Source organism: Carassius gibelio, chromosome B10 (genome assembly GCF_023724105.1).
Source record: "Carassius gibelio isolate Cgi1373 ecotype wild population from Czech Republic chromosome B10, carGib1.2-hapl.c, whole genome shotgun sequence".
NCBI classification, from domain to species: domain Eukaryota; kingdom Metazoa; phylum Chordata; class Actinopteri; order Cypriniformes; family Cyprinidae; genus Carassius; species Carassius gibelio.
Genome location: NC_068405.1, coordinates 7,537,353 through 7,554,663, shown reverse-complemented (window position 1 = coordinate 7,554,663; position 17,311 = coordinate 7,537,353). Strand labels below are relative to the sequence as shown.

The following is a 17,311-nucleotide window of genomic DNA, read 5'->3' as shown; positions in this document are numbered from 1 at the left end:
CTGAAGCCCAGACTTTAGGAAGGCTGTGGGAGAGAGCGGCTCCCTCTGTAGCCCATCGCTCTCTGGGTGCTGGGCTGGGAACCTACCTCCAGTGTAAGGCTTCCAGTTGTAGTACTTCCCACGGAAAGACATGTTGTCAAAATCGGCACACTGCTTCTCCCTAAAGTCACGTGATCCTGCTGGACAAGCCTGCGATCAAACAAGAAAATAACTGGCAGTGAATGAACCGTTGAAGCCTTTCAGATAGTGCTCTCATTTATATTACATCGACTTATAGAGTACCTATAATACTTTCATTTGATCCTACACTGAACGATATGGAATAGTGTTACAGATTCCCATCCGTCAGATGAAACATTGTGGTTCCAAAGAACCTTTCAGTGAACAGTTCGTTTGAAGAACCTTTTGCAGAATTTAAAGATTCCACGGATGTTAAAGGTTCTTCATGGAACCACAGATGCCGATTAGGAGTCTTTATTTTTAAGACTTTAGGTAATGTAGGGGATGTTTTCTGAGGTTGCCAGTCTTATTTGGGCACTAGAGTCAGACATATTATATTTAATTTTGGCTAAAAACTCTGATGGTCTCATTTCACCACATGATCTTTTTCTCCATTGGTTGACATAATACTCTCTGGCAAACTCCAGACACGGTTGCACAAGGTTCATTTTAAGTAATGGTTATTTTTGTACCACAATCCCACACAGGTCGATGTTGTGCAGAGCTCTTGATATGGTTGACCGGTGCACCTCTACTCCATTCTCAACTTGGTTTTAATGAACGATATTTTCATGGCAGTTTCAGAAACGTTGATGTTGTTTACTCTGTGTGATAACAGAAACCAAGTGTGCTCACTGAGGCATTCAAACATTTGGATACGGCTTACACTCGCATAACAACTTTTTACATACACATATAGTACTCGATTTAAAAAAGTCATAAATGTCTACAAATAAAAATATATATCTGATTAAACAAAAAGGTTAAATCTGTAAAAACTTGTACAAATATATATCTAAATCTATATTTAGATTTTAAGAAGTCAAAGAAGAAAAAACTACTAGGAAATGGGTATTAAAAGTAAAATATTAGTTTTAAAAAATAAAATAAAAACATACTTTTCATGGAATTGACTCATTTGTGAACACATATGATCACATTTGCCTCTTGTGATAAAAATAATTAAAAAAAACCTGGATGATGTTAAACATGATGTGCATTGTGTAATGAACTTTCAATGTTATTTAAACATTATTGCCCTAAATCCAATTAAACTTTAATATGCGACTCGACTTGGCCTCTTTCCATGGCAGCATTGTTATTAACCCTAGTCACCATGTAAACTGGAGGATCATGGAGTCAGCAGTGAGCGAAGGGGTGCGGATTAGCTCATTGTTTTGAGAAGTAAAACAAATGATAGCAGACCTTTGCTTGGTACTGAACAATGGCCGTGGCTGGAACCAGAGCCACAGGGGGGCCATATCCTCAATGACTTAATAATTTCAAAGCCACAGCCATAATAAATCCAGACGCTGGAATGCCCCACATAAACACGCCAGAGAGTGGTCCTCAACCCTTGGTTGTCCCCTTCAAAAGCTCAGTTTGGATTCCAGGAGGTCAAAGAACTAATTACATTATATCTGTGATGGGGTCGTTGTTTAATAAGCACTGAACTAGCGCTGGGCTGCTGTCGAAAGCCCTCAGAATCTGATCGGATGTCACCAATAGAGCATATCCACAACACATTTGTGTTGGACAACGCACGTTCATTTTCAGTGCTTGGGGGTGCTGTTTGTTCTCCAAAGTACACATTCGCTGCTTGTGCTTGACTGTTATTTTTAAGATTTGTGGTAGAAAGGCTGCCTGACGAGCTCAATTTTCACCTTAAAGACCCCATAAAAATCCTGTGCTGGTGTATTTCCTTTGAAACAGGACGCCATGCGACACTAAAGACTGGGGTAAATTACATTTTTAAATAAATGTAAACTAACTGTTTTTATTGTATAGAAATATACACTGTATAGAAAAAACAGTTATTTTAAAGTGTATTTACATAAACGATTCTTGGTGCTTTGAAAAGTTAAACAATAAATCGAAAGAATTCTGCTGACAGACAAAGGAAAACGAAGAGCTGTGACTCACGTCAGTGTTACACGATCTGTAGCGCTTCCTCTCTCCGAGGCAGTACTTCCCTCCGCCGGTCGGCCTGAAAGAGGAGGAATAAAAAGGCTCATGAGGTACCATCATGAGAGAGAGGGAATCGAGGTAAAAATGCATCAACACGCCATTCCAGTCAACACCGGACAGCATCTGTACGGCATTTGCTTTAGCAGAGCAGGGCAAATGGTCCAGTAAGCTCAACCTCGACACGCAAACACATACTTCCAAGTCGTCTGTAGAAGTTTAGTGTTCAAAAGATCAGATCGGGTCATCAGATCACACAAATACAGCCATCTTTCAGATCTGCGTTGACTTTGCTCTTCTGTTCTGATCTCTGATCAGTTTAAAGCTAATGTGTGTAAAAAAAAAACATTTTCCCAACACTGTCTGAACCAATGACGTACGATGGGGGCGGGGCTATCTGAAATATATGAACGCTTAATTTTCACCCTTCTGAATTTTTCACTTGCAATTCTGGGATTATGTCTCAAAATTCAGTCTTTTTTTCAAGTAATTCTGAGAAAAAAGTCAGAATGGCGAGACAAACTCATTGCAATGAGATTGCAAATATGAGTTAACGTCACAATTTCTATCGCAATTCTAAAAAAGTTCAATAATAAAAAAAAGTGTGAGATAAAAAGTCGCAATTACCTTTCTTTTTTTCTTTTTGAGTATTTTGTTCGACAAGTGAAAAATCAAAAAGGCAGGGTCGATAGAAGTTTTTGGTAAACTGTTTGTAAACAATAATTCAATAAATGGTGCTAATTTGGCACTGTAATTTAATTGGATTATTAATTACAGAATTGCAGTTATAATTAATTGCCATATGGAATTTTTCAAGCATGTTTTTCTACCCCTAGGTTAGTCAAGTCACATGAAATTTGGTATGATTAAATTATGCATCATCTAGAGACTCATGTTACAAACATTTATCAAAATAATTTTGATTAGTCAAATTATTTGAAACATGTGAGTAAATACATTCTTGTATATTGTAGTACAACATCTGTAGCACCCCTCTATCTCACAGACACACCCACACACACTTTATTCCAGTTTTACTTATAATCTTCCGAAATTCTTTCAAGATAGCAGTCATTAACTCCTCCATGGGGCTCATGTGATTTGCATTTAGTCAATAGCATGCTAAAACAAGGTGCTATTACAGGTCCTATTACATTTATGCACTTAAATGCATGCTCTCATGAATTACTTTTTCTTGAGCTTGGCATCACTGCTCGCAGCTATATTTATGTTTTCAATTCCGCTTTATGCCTGTCACCTTTAAATATACGCAATCCAGATGCTATCATTTAAGAAGCAAAACATCTCTGCATTGTAGAATCACTAAAAGTTTCTTTCAGCTAAAATCAAAGATATAAAAGTAATGTGTAATTTCAGCCTTATGTGGAGTTCCATTGTTAAAGAGCAAGATGCCCCTCAGGCCAGTGATTTCCAATTGTATAAACAATAATCCCCAAAATTAATAACCGAGCCCCTAATAAGCCCCTTGAGTATCCACATGTTCTATCAAGGTTGACTTCAGTCCCATAAATGGACATTCAGAAAACTCCTCAAGCCACAAGCAAATATGAAAAGCAGTTTCCCTTTGTGTTTGTTTGACAGAGAGCTCCAGATCTCCAGGTCTGTTCAGGTTGTTATGACCAGCAGGTCAGCGTGCACGTTTTCTCATTGTCTTATAAAAACTTGATGTATGCATCCAGCTCTCTCTCAGTGAACGGCTGAGCAGGTTATTTTGACCCAGGAGGGCAGTGTAATGAGGTTTGCCAAAGCTTAGGTGATTCTGGGAGAGCTGCTGGTTGTGCTGTTTTCTCAGGGCCCGCTCTTAATGAATGCTTTCCAGGGCAGCTTGGCTTGAAGTGCTTGGGTTTCCTTTCTCTCTGGTAGCCAGGTTTTAAGGGCCGATCATCTTACACAGGTGTTACATATTACACCGGCCACACTCCTGCCACTGTCTGCAGCGAGAGCGTGAGGATAGACATTTCTGCAACCACCGGGAATGAAACCTAAACTCCATCTACATCCAAACCTATTTTGAGGTCCTGAGGCTAGCTATGAAATCTTTGGAGAAACTGGCAAGATCAATAAATATCTATAATGTTGGCATGACAAACTGGAGTTTGGGTTGTGATATTGAATGGATAGAGCACCAAAAAATGACACTTCTGTCATCATTTACTCACCCTTGTGTTGTTCCAAACTCGTATGAGTTTCTTTCTTCTGTCGAACACAAAAGAAGATATTTTGAAGAATGTTGGAAATGAAGCTGATAGCTTGACTGCCACAGTATGGATCAAAATACCATGGAAATCAAAGGCTACCAGCAACTTCTTCTGTGTTTAATAGATGAAAGTAACTAATACTGTTTTGGAACAACATGAGGGTGAGTAAATGATGACAATTTTCATTTTTGGGTATCCACTGTACAACCATAGAAACATTTTAATACAGTGCCTGGAGTTCCTAAGCATTTGTTTTCTCATCATCTCAACATTTAATATTTTAGCTCGAATATTACAAATATGTTTTTATGCAGTGCCTGTGCATGCTATGTTTTTTTTACTGCCGTTAAAATACAGTTAAAAGTTTGGAATAAGTACTTTTTTTTTTTTTTTTTTAAGTCTCTTATGTTCACCAAGGCTAATATCTTCCAATACTTTTACAATTTGAAATAACTGTTTTGTATTTTAATATATATTTTTTTAAATATAATTTATTTCTGTGAAGACAAAGCTGAATTTTTCCTTTTCCTATCAAATTATTGTTTATGCTCATTGATTATATTAATTGTTCTTATAAAGTCTATTTGAAAATATATGCAAATATAATTTTCTTATTTTAAATTGTAATAATATTTGACTAATATTTTTGACCAAATATCCAGCTTGGGTATGCATAAGAGACTTCTTTCATAAACAATAAAGATCATAATTATTTCAAACTTTGACTGGTAGTGTACCTGAACCTGCAACACTTGGGTTGATGCATACTAATTTACAAATTAACCCTATCAGTGCAGACACATTTGCAAAGGTTTGTGGGTAAAAAAGGTTCATAGTCTACTCTCAATAACTTGATTTAGGAATCGATTCACACAGCCCCACAAGGGTTTCTGTTGGCCAACAGTGAATGCACATGACTAACTTGAAGCCATTACTAAATTGGAATCTATTTCTCACTCCTCACAGAAAATTCCAGATTGCATGAATTCCTATTAAAATGACTGGATTTTGCCCACAAAAAAGTAAACAAACAAAACCGCTGAACACCAGTAAATGTAGCTGCACCTAAATATTGTGTCTTTACTGAAGTTGTGTTATGAGTCCAGTCTTTAAGCACAGAAAGTGTGAGCTGTAGTGAGACGGACTAAATAGGGACCCGTTCAGTTTTGTTCTGGCTTACTTTGCCTACTTACGCTGGGCTGTCACAGTGTCGCATGGAAGAGGAGACGCCGCCGCCACAGGTACGACTGCACTCGCCCCAGGAGGTCCACGGTCCCCAGCTCCCATCCACGCTCTGCGGCCACGTCCCAAACGTCACACATTCACCCTGATAGCACCACTGATACACAGAGATCCAGAAATCAGCATTAAAGAAAACGTTTTCTGCTGTAGGATTTCATTTGCATATCTAGATTTAAACTGGTACATCATGAATGCTATGGAACTTTTTTATTTTTCAAATTTCCAGTGTTCTCAGTTGGAAAAATTCTACAGTAGTGAATATAATAATAATAATAATAATAATAATAATAATAATAATAATATATATATATATATAATTTTTGTGTTCACATTTGCCCTTTATCCATTTCATTTTTCCAAAAGAGGGAAAAAAAAGTACAGAGATTGATTACATTTATTAGCAGAGAGATGAATGTCAAACTTGCTGTCATATTATGTAGTGTTCACTAGTTTTCTGCAATTTAACGTCACAGCAATAATACACAAAGTGGAGTTTTATAAATGGACGTGATAAAAAAAGATAAGGTAAGACAGTTAAGTTGTGATGTTTTATAACTGGTTTGTGAGGTGCATTACAAGACATAGTTGATCAAATATTTTTATAATGCATTATATACACAGGCTGTAACACTTTATTTAAAGGTGTCCTAGTTACACGTTACATGCACTTACTAATATAAAAACAATTAATAATGCATTACTGCATGCTACACCAAACCCTAATCCTAAACCTAACCATATAGTAAGTACATGTAGTTAATTAATATTACTCAGAACTTGAATGTATAATTATAGTGTTTTAAGGACACCTTAAAATAAAGTGTAACACACAGAATTCAAGTCAAGTGTTACTGGACATTCTCCTGCTCATTATTACAGTTAGGATTGATGAACCTTATTGTAATCGTTATGTCCACCAAAGCAAAGCGCAGCTGTCATTTGAGAGATGTCTCTAGGCTAAATCTTGTTTTGTGTAAACAGCGTCTTCACCTACTGTCCCTTATCTGAATTCACTCCAGAATAAAAACAGACTCAAGGCTTTGTAATGCCTCAGGGCCACAAGGCAAGATCTCATAATCCATCCCGCCCGGGGGGACACGAGGACAGGGATCGGAGACGCTGGAAACTGTCGTCACTGTGCAACTGTGTCAGTAGGTTAAGTTCTGGCTCTTTCTCACTCTCTCCCTCTGGATGGGATCTGGATGGTTTGTTCTTGTTCTCAGACTCTATTTCTTTCTCTCGTGTCTCGTCCGCAGACAGAGAACTTGGCAAGGGAAAGACTGTGTCCTCAGCTACCAGTGTCTGAAATCAGGGTAGTGTGCTAAGACACTAGCAGGCAGGTCCAAAATAACCTCTTAAAGAATGTCTTATCTAACAGACGCGCTGCTGTAAAGCCTAGCGAGCGGCTTCTGGCAGCATCATTTTAAGGTAGTGTATCATACGCATGCTTTGAAGGCTGTTTAAAAAGTAGGAGGCATGATTATGCTGCTCCCTAACAAACTGTACTTTGTTTTTGCACAACAGTCCCAATGCAGCAGCAAATACTCATACTCACTTCTATAAAACTTGACAATTCATTCTTTTTATAAATAATATACCGTACAAACAAGTGACATAAATAATGTAAAATACATATAAATATAACATAATATAAATAATTTAATAATTCATTAGATAGTTTATAAATAAGAAAGAGATACATTACTTTACAGAAAGGTCAAAAATGGTTTACTTTGTGATAATTATTGCTAAATGATTTGTAAATATATTACTGGGATAATTGCTTATAACTAATAGATACATAATAGCAATAAGTGCCTTATATAATGCTGATACACACAAACAATTAATATAATATAATATAATAGGGCTGCACGATTATGACAAAAATCATAAATGTCAATTATTCCCTTGAAATTGTAATTGCGATTATTAATAATTGTAAATGATTATTTATCACAATTTACACTGAATGATGTTCGTACCATTATTTGATGCAACTGCATTCTGTATTTTTATTAATATTTATAAATATGTTAAAAATATGAATGGTAATATAATGTTATACTACAACTAACATTAAAATAACGGGAAAAAACGTTAAGATAACAAGTAGAAAGAAAAAAACGCATCTTAAGCATGCAGAATAACATAAGTGGACTTTGAACGATTAATTGCCGCTTTCAACGATTACGTAATTTTGGCATCAATAATTGTAATCGCGATTAGAAACTCGATTAATTGTGCAGCCCTATAATATACATACAAATCCTTAAATGGACACCTAACTTCATCAAACAAAAAATATGAACATTACATTAATGAATACATAAAACATAAAATCTTTTTATTCATATTCACTATTTTAATGTCTAAATCTAAATTAATTTTAAAAAGTAATATAGTAATTGTTATCCTTTTATGAGTCTTTCAGCAAATTATGGACTTTTAAAATATACTGAAAAACTTTTTTGCATTTTACATTAATCGTATAAATAACAATAATAATTCATCTTAATAATAATACCTCAACATTCTCATTTAATCTTAAATTGTATTGTATATGTATTTAAAATTCATTGAAATTTTTAATGTACATAAATAATTGATAACCATTTGACAAGGGTGTCAGCAGATTGTTGAAGAGGCAATTTTGTTAATTTGCCCAGTGTTGGCCAATGCTGATACAATAAATTGGCTAGTAGTATGTCATTAAAAGTATATTATACATTACTATTACTGTCACTATTATTATAAAACACTGATAAATCAGTGCATTTATTGAGAAAGTAAAGAGAGTCCATTTTGATTTCATGTTGTCACATAACATTTAGGAACCCGTCCACACGGAGACGCGTTTCTGTGAATATGCACACATTTTTTATCGGATAGGCGTTTCGTCCACACGGATCCGGTGTTTTCATCAGGTGAAACCGATATTTTTGGAAACCGGGACCCAGAGTGGATACATTTGAAAACGCCGTCTTTGCGTTTTCATCTGGACGACTAATCCGTATATTTTCTGAAACGATGACGTCATCAGCCCACGTCTCCCCCCTAGTCCGACACCTCTACGTCACGTAACAGCAACAAAACATGAACAAACACTGAACGATTGTCTTTGTATTAACTAACATTAACACTGATCAATAAATGTATTGTTCCATGTTTGTTTGTGTACCACGCGCAAGGTTTATGAGCATAGTCCAAGTCTTCCTCTCTGTTTTTAGTGTATCTCTGTGGCAGAATTACAGCGCCACTTACTGGTCTGGCATGTATACTACATCATTATGCGGTTTCGTGTGGACGCGGATATTTCTTGAGACGAGGAAAAAAAAGATCGGATTGGGGTAAGCTCCGTCTCCGTGTAGACGGGGCCTAAAACAAAGTGTGTTTAGTGTTCCTGTAGCTCAATTGGAAGAGCATTGCGCTATCAAGGTTCCCCGGGAACACGATAGGTAAAATTGATAGCCTGAATGCACTGTAAGTCGCTTTGGATGAAAGCGTCTGCTAAATGCATAAATTTAATTTTAATTTAATTTACACAAAGAGTGGAAGAATGTCTTCAGTAACAGATTAGGAATAATCTCTGTCTTAAAACAGGCGGCTTTCTGGCATTGTGCTTTCTGAAGTGTTCGACAGTCATTCTTTATGACGTGACAAAGTCATTATCAGTGGCGTTGGTGGAAAGCATATTCAGAAGCATGTGTGGTCACCACGTTTTTCTCTGTCTTTCCATTCCTCGACTTTCTGGAGCTGGCAGGGCCTCCACTCCATTACACGCTGGGTGAGAAATGGCTGACATTCGTATTCCTTTGATGCGGACCCAGCCAGGGGCAAACATAAGTACGCCACCCGCTAAAAAAAAACAGCGGCTCAACCTGGGGCTCGCTGCTTGTCCAAGACAACGCACAAGAGCTTGGCAGTAAATAGATCCAGTGAGCGAATGGTAACAAAGACTGACAGCTCGTGGTCCTCATCCATTCTTCCTCTAGAGCCATCCTACCAACGAGGACAATGGCCACTCTAATCTTTGTTAGTACTGTCTCTCTAACCTGGACCGGCAGAAATGTGAACTGATGACCCAAACGCTGTGTGCATGAGTGAACACTGGGAATAGGCTTTCTTATTCCCATATGGTACAATGAGAGAAGGGACAAACGCTCACCCGGAGCCATTCTCTTCGCTCATCTGTCAGGAGTCCGTTTCCCACTACCTGCCATTTCATAACCTTCCCCACTACATTAATCTTTCTGATGTTGGGATGCTGACTTACCCCCTTTTCAATGGTGCTGGTCTGGCACAGGGTTCCTTCTGCGGCGGGGATACTGTTGGTGACACAGCGGTTACTTTTGCTAAGGCACCAGAGCTCTCTACACACTTCCTAGGAAAGAAGGCAAAAGCAAGTTGGTCAGAATAGATTAATTCTCAAGGGACAGAGAAAATAGACACGAGACCAGCATACTGTGGTGGACCGGTTTCCCCACCAGACTTTTTACAAGGCCGCATGAAATTGCTTCATATCTGCATTGAAACAAGATGTTTGGGTGGTGCATACCGAAAGGACCTGCACCTTTTCAATAGCCTATAGGCTGTAGTAACACCATTGCTAATAAGCGACTTGCTGGTCGGTGGCATAGAGTATTTGATTGAACATAATAAATCAACTCAGATTTCGGCAACACACTTGCACAAGAATTAGCACTATTTTGGTAAAAAGCAATTACAGAGAATGGTTGATTAAAACAAAATACTACTTTTAAATTTTACATTGTTTTCTGTCTAAAAGGCTGTGCATAAAAACTGCTGTGTATACACCCAAATAAATTCAATTTGTCTTGTATTTTGTATGCATTCTTGCTTAATAATAAATGTAAATCTTTTGATTATCTTTTGAGTAATTCTGTGTGGGATTTTAACTTTCCTGTCCATTTTTAGCCAGCAATATAATAATTTTTAAACAACAGTTTACTTAAATAGAACAACCCAACATTTAACCCAACCAGCTGAGTCAAAAAAACCCTGCATGTGTTCTGCCCAATATTTACCCAGCACTGGGATGCCAAATAACCCAAGCTGGGTTGTTTTTAACTTATTTTTAGACTGTAGCTAACAGTTTAAGCTAAAAGAGTATAATACATGAATTAAAAATGCCATTAACGAAAACTTGAAATTTGATTTAACCAGTGTTTTGACTTGTTAAGCAAGGCATTCTTGGTAAACCAGTATTTTATGCTAGCATGCTAATCATCACAAATTTCACCAATTCAGCAAAATTGCTGTACTAACATATTGACCAGATGACTTAGTATTTTACTAAATTTGTACTACTTAGTCAGAAATGACGTTTTACTTCATTTAACTGACAATTCATCCCATACGACTATTGCTTCATTTGGAAAGAAATGGTGGTTACATGGCAACAGGTCTAGTAAATATCTGGTAAAATGTATGTGCTAAGGTGAGGTCAGATTTACCTTTGTACTGCTAAATTACACAGGTGAAATGCAGTCATAATAGGAATCCATGTGATTAGGAATTTCACATTAGATACACAGATTTCACTTGGATTCAAGTTTGTTGAATGTCTAACACACAAATTCACTGTGTTTACCAGTATTAAGATATTTGGTTTGGACTTAATCTTGCACAATTTAGCCAAAGTTTCGCTAATGTGACCACACCTTAAGTATCTAAGCTTTATTCAGGGCTGCACCTCTTATAGTTAACTAATCGTTAGTCGACGAGAAAAGGCTAAATACACAAAAGCATCACCAATGAGTCTGTAATATGTTAAGTGTGATCACTTGCACTTAACATTTTTTGGTCATAAAAATAGGAGTTATACATATTTGTAAGCTTGAGAACTGTTCTTTTATTTATGTGCAGTCACAATAACAAAAAAAAAACTTTTGTGATTTTGTAAAATAATGAAAGTGCAATAATGTGCATTCTGCTGTTTCAGCATGGTCTTTGAACTTGATTGCGTCAAATAATAAAACTTAACTCTGTGTATACTTACCTTAGGCATAAGAAATATAGGCCTATATATAGAAAGTGAAATGTCTTTTTTTAAACAAACCACTTCAGATGGAAAACAACTATTTGTTTATCAACGAATTATTAAAATGTTAAGGCAGTCTCCTTACTTGTTTTTCCTGATACATTCATAATCATTACTTATGGCGGTGTGCTGTGTGGCAAACCTTATTCGTGCGCTACGTATGCAATTAATTGCTCATAACTTTTACTTATGGTTCATTAATATAAATGTGCGACTAGTCGACAAACAGCTCAACATGAACAACTACTGGTCAACCAGCAGCCCTAGCTTTATTACATGGTATTTTGTTGCTATAAATTTGTCTGCGAATCAATAGGATTTCTGATTCCCTAAAATTTCCATCACATTTCCATCAAGTTGAAATTGTCAGTTTTAATTTTTTAGAGCTGCCTTATAAGTATTTGACAAATGCACCAGTGAACTAACTTCCACATGCTCTAAAGGAACCATGCTGGGGTCTGAAGTTTGAGCATAGGAAGACATAAGGCTTTCCGTACATTACAAGTGTAGCTTTGTAGAACCCGCATTAGATTTCTCATTAAAGTGCACCAGCTCCCTTTAAAGCCTGAACTTCACAGGATTTATAGGACAGAGAAGTGCCCCCATGAAAAAGACTTACGATAGGGAGCACCACCGCTGACCCCAGGTCAGTAAATAAGTCTCAGCTGCCCAGCCCATCCAGATTAAATAAGGCGGCAAACTGCCACTCTCAGGTTGCAAAAGCTCCAGCTTTGCGGCTGGTTTTAATAAGGTTTCCTGCTGGCCCATTCAAGATGCCCATGCTGAGAAGGTCAGAGGGGTAGGCTTGACCAGCGAGACCCCAGCACTGACGGCTTTAAGCTGGGAGTGCAGGTTAAAAATGGACAAAATTCACTAAGACCAAAGTAATTACTGCTATCGAACAGTAAAAAAAAAAAAAAATTAAGTCATGGGGCACTAAGTGGCTGGAATAAGATTTTCAATATAAAATAAGCATATAAAGGATCTTTAGATTTGTGGCCATCTGTGCTAATTTTTTACAAAGTGTTCCATTAAAGTCATAGCTTTGGTCTTCTGATGGAAATATCCTCTAAATATATTCAGTAATTCTTTCTATCTATGTAACACTTTGGTTTAGTTTTAGTTTCATGTTTTCATTGTGTTTTGGTTATGTCTTTCTTGTTTTGTCATCTTGACCTAGTTTCTCCATCTTTTTAATTACCCACTCTCTTAACTTTCTGTAGTTAATTATTTCATTAGTTCCAGTTTCTTTAATCCTTTGTCTGTTATTGTCGTTTTGTGTTTTACATACTGTTTCGTTTGTGTTTCTTCTTGGTTGGATTCACTTTGATTAATCTAACACATTTCTTTTAAATTATTTTGTCTACCTTTGTCATTCTTTGACCTAAACGTGACTAAATAAAGGACCCACTAATAAAGAGGAAGTTTGCCCTCGATTATCTTTGGCCTGATGGGGAACCCCTTTGAGCCCAATGGGGCTACAGTATTTATTTTCCAAGAAACCTGGAGGCATATGTGGAGGAGTTCATGCTACCAGCCACCTCGTCATCTGCAGTGAAAACTAGCTCATAGATGGATTTTGGGTTGGATTGGATGAGAAGATCTGCCTGGTGATGCTTCGGAGAAACTCGGAGTACATCACCTTGTTGGTCGTCGGATCTTGTTTTACTGTGGGTGATGTAGAGGAAGATCCCGCCACCAGCTTTTTACCCCACTTACCATCCATCATCATCCCAGAGCTAGGACCCAAGTAATGTACAAAAAATGTAACAATTATTAAGTCTATGCTGAGTTTTTCCATGTTTTGCATATGATGTCACAAGTTCACTCAAACTAATAACTACAAATACCAAATAACAAACAAATACCTTAATATCTGAAAAGTCAGATCTCAAAATTATCCAGTCACAGAAACTGTTGAGACCACCATACCATACTAGGTGCTCTCCACTGCCACTAAATATTTTCCTTTATGATGTCCCCATGTTCCATGGTGATAATCTCCTCATATACACTGCTGATTAATTGGTGGTTTAATAAACAGCAGGATAAAGTGTAATGGCTCCCACATCCTCTATAGTCACTTGATCTAAACACCACTGATCTGAATCAGAATAGTTTTAGAAATAGATTTCCAGTGGCTTTGTCCTAAAGACCCCCAGGCTCAAGTTTTCTTGAAGAATGGGGGTAAATTCCACTCCACATCGTTCAGGAAATATATGACAGAATTCCAGGAAGAATCAAAGGCAAAAGGTGGTCGTATTCCTTATTAGGTCTTTGATATCAATATATTTTTAGGTTTCAAATTTTTCGTCTACCCCCCGGGTGTGTGTTTATCTCTCCGTAACAGTTTTTCCAAACCAAATTCAAGCCTCTGGTCCAATGGTGTGGTTATAATTCTCCAAAGGCATGTATTAAACAGATGGTTGGCAGAAAAAAATAAGATTGTCAGAATCCACTAACACTACACGCTGTATTAAACTTGAGCCAAGGGAATGCAAGACTTTTTTTCTTTACATGACCGTCTTCCATGCTGATCTATACCACAGTTATGAGCTTAAGAGAGAAATTACAGGGTTCTCTCTTTGGCATGCGTTCATCCACTGTCGGATATATCTCTCAATGAAACAAAAGAACTCTGTAATCTTGGGTAATTTAATTCTTTTCTGGTGTAGAAAGCAAAGCCGCATATTTGTACTAAGCAGAGCACCATCTCTTATTGATCATTAATTTTCCTGGCTTCATTCAAGCCTTTTTTTTCCCTCCTGTGTCAGTTTATTTGCTTAAGTTTGTTATTCTTTGGGTAAAATCATTATCATTTCCAAAAGTCTGGGGATTCGACAGGAAAAGAAACAAACCTCAAATATGGGCTTTCTCTGAAAGATATGTGGCCCGACTTCAAACGTGCTCAATGAAGCTCGTTTCAGGTGCTGATAAAACAACGATCTTTAATTTCGACAACATTTATGGCATCATGTGACCTACTACAAGAGAGTATAGACTTGGCAGCCTCACTTCTAGCCCTCAAAGGAAGTGAAAATAATCTAAGCTGATTGCAATCACCTGTGTTTCTCAAAGCGTCCAAAAGTTCTCCACAATCAGGGCAAGTGTTACAAAAACTTAAACTCGATATATTCTTTACAAGTCCAAATGAGACACCATAGCACTCACTCATAGCACATTTTCCCCCTCACTGCTCTGTACATCAGAGAGCTCTTCTCGTAATGTTGCCTGCTGAACAAATCATGTCCTTTGGCTAGTCTCCTCTGGGTCAGCGGTAAAAATAACTGCTTGACCTCCGGCATCATGTCTCCTCAGAGTTCTTTAAGTAGCGGTCTTGCTCTCTATGTCCAGACTGCCTTCTGAATCAAAATCAGCTCTTAGATTTTAGTTCATATACAGCAGGTTTTAACTTCACAGTTATCAATAATGTAGAAAATATCTGATCACACTTGATGTGTTAGCAATGTTACAGCCATTTACTTTTTTTTGGCATGTTTGACTAGGACCAAAATTCGTGTATTCATTGAAAATGTTGTGATTTTAGCTTAATTGCATTGGTTAAGGTAACATCTCTGTAAAATTTTTAAATATGTTTTCCTTAAATAGACTCAAAATGTCAATATCTGTTTTTACATCAAAAAAAAAACCATACCAAAACCAGCTTTTAATGTAACGTAATTTGTAAATTTGAATGAAGCATTTAAACATCAACCACTGTATTGTTGGCTCATTGTAACCAGCATTGGCAACTTAGCGACTTACAGATTTTGTGACTTTAAAATCCCCTTTTGGAACTTTTTCAAAAGAATTACCTAGTAACAACTGTAGTCGCTAGGCGAGATTATACCAATATATACCGATAAAAGTTATAAACCTATATACCATCCCATCTATAAAACTAGATATGGTTAATCCTACTTTCCGAGACTCGCTGGTACAGTATATTACCATCTAGCAACATTTCGTGATCATACTTTACCTACTTTCCATTTTAAGTACCGTATTTTCCGGACTATAAGTCGCACCTGAGTATAAGTCACATCAGTCCAAAAATACGTCATGATGAGGAAAAAAACATATATAAGTCGCACTGGACTATAAGTCGCATTAATTTAGAACCAAGAGAAAACATTACCGTCTCCAGCCGCCAGAGGGCGCTCTATGTTTTCAGTGTAGACCACAGGAGCACTGAGCAGCATATAGCGCCCTCTCGTGGCTGGAGACAGAAATGTTTTCTCTTGGTTAATGTCTCTTAGTTCATTTCTCTTGGTTCATGTCAAATTAATTTTGATAAATAAGTCGCACCTGACTATAAGTCGCAGGACCAGCCAAACTATGAAAAAAAGTGCGACTTATAGTCCGGAAAATACGGTAGCTGGCAACAGGGATTTTAACAACATTTCTGCAATGTTTAAAAATCCAACATCTACCATTGTTATGTTTTACATGATTAACTTTCTCATGACTTTTAAGCATCCACAGAATAGTTGTGCTTGTTGCGATGGAAGTAAAACAGGTATTATTTTTGCTATACCGTTTGCTGACAATTGTGGCACAATTAAGATATATTCCACTTTTTTTCCAATTAACTTTTAAAGGTTGTAATTTTTACTTTTGATGAACACTTTATGATACATGTTTGAAGCAGAACCGTCCCATTCCTTCTCAAAAATGGCAAAAATGTGTGGTGTCTGAGCCAACAATTTTCACGCATGACATTCCCAGAGCACGATAGTGTCTTGCAGCCTTCTTACCCCATATTTGCACTGACGGGAGGAGGCGCCGTACTGGAAACGACACTGCTCATCTGCATCGTACACCTGCCCTGGAGCCACAGTGGGGTACAGGAAGTCTCGTTTCAGAGGCTCATTGTCCAGACATGTTCCCCGACCTGAGCTGTCAAAAAAACAAACCTTCAATGGGATTGGCTTCTGTACAGAGGTTTCATCTATGTCCAACAAGAGAAAAAATCTCACATGAAAGGGAAAGGAAAGGCATATTGTTAATGGGAATTAGCAAGCGAGGTACCTGGAAAATACAGAAGGTGAAATGAGGGAAGCGGGAATGACAAACAGTGGTCATAAAACGCTGAGATTTGGACTTATATGGTACTGCGGTGTGCCTATGGAATCCTTTGAAGAGCCAATAAAATGACGAAAGAAACTGAACAAGCAAAAAAAAAAAAATGCAGAAGGTACTGGAGGTCACGCTTCCAGTCAAAGTTGTGTTTAGTCTGTTTAGTCAGCTAGAAATATGAACGCTCCCAAGAAACCCTCAAAAAAGGGCCACAGCTCTGTCTGCAATGAACAAAGTGAAAAAATAGAGCCAAAGCAGAGGCCAGGCGGTGCATGTTTTGTTGGGCTGTGTTTATTCTGGGTTCAGAAGTGGATCTTGTTTTATTCTCGGCGTCCCCGTTACGGATGCTTTTCCCCCCTCCCTGGCGTGCGCAAGCGGCTTAGAGACGTGTCCGCCCCACGCCGCTGCTGTCCGCCGGAATAAAACAGACAATTATTATCCCGCTGGCTTTTCCAGCAGCATGCCGCGGAATACGCTCTCCTTCTCTCTGAGGGAATAGTGGGCTCGCTAACAACATAAACGC

General features: G+C 37.6%; 1 protein-coding gene across 1 annotated transcript in view; it reads right to left on the bottom strand.

The window, feature by feature from the left end:
• Positions 1-17,311, bottom strand: part of adamts6 (ADAM metallopeptidase with thrombospondin type 1 motif, 6) — an 83,652-nt gene that overhangs the window by 36,146 nt on the left and 30,195 nt on the right. The window contains exons 11-15 of the mRNA XM_052567139.1: positions 16,467-16,608; positions 9,922-10,029; positions 5,597-5,742; positions 2,143-2,206; positions 87-189 (exon numbers count right to left, since the gene is read on the bottom strand). Coding sequence (XP_052423099.1) covers positions 87-189; positions 2,143-2,206; positions 5,597-5,742; positions 9,922-10,029; positions 16,467-16,608 — 563 coding nt within the window. The remainder of the gene's footprint in view (positions 1-86; positions 190-2,142; positions 2,207-5,596; positions 5,743-9,921; positions 10,030-16,466; positions 16,609-17,311) is intronic.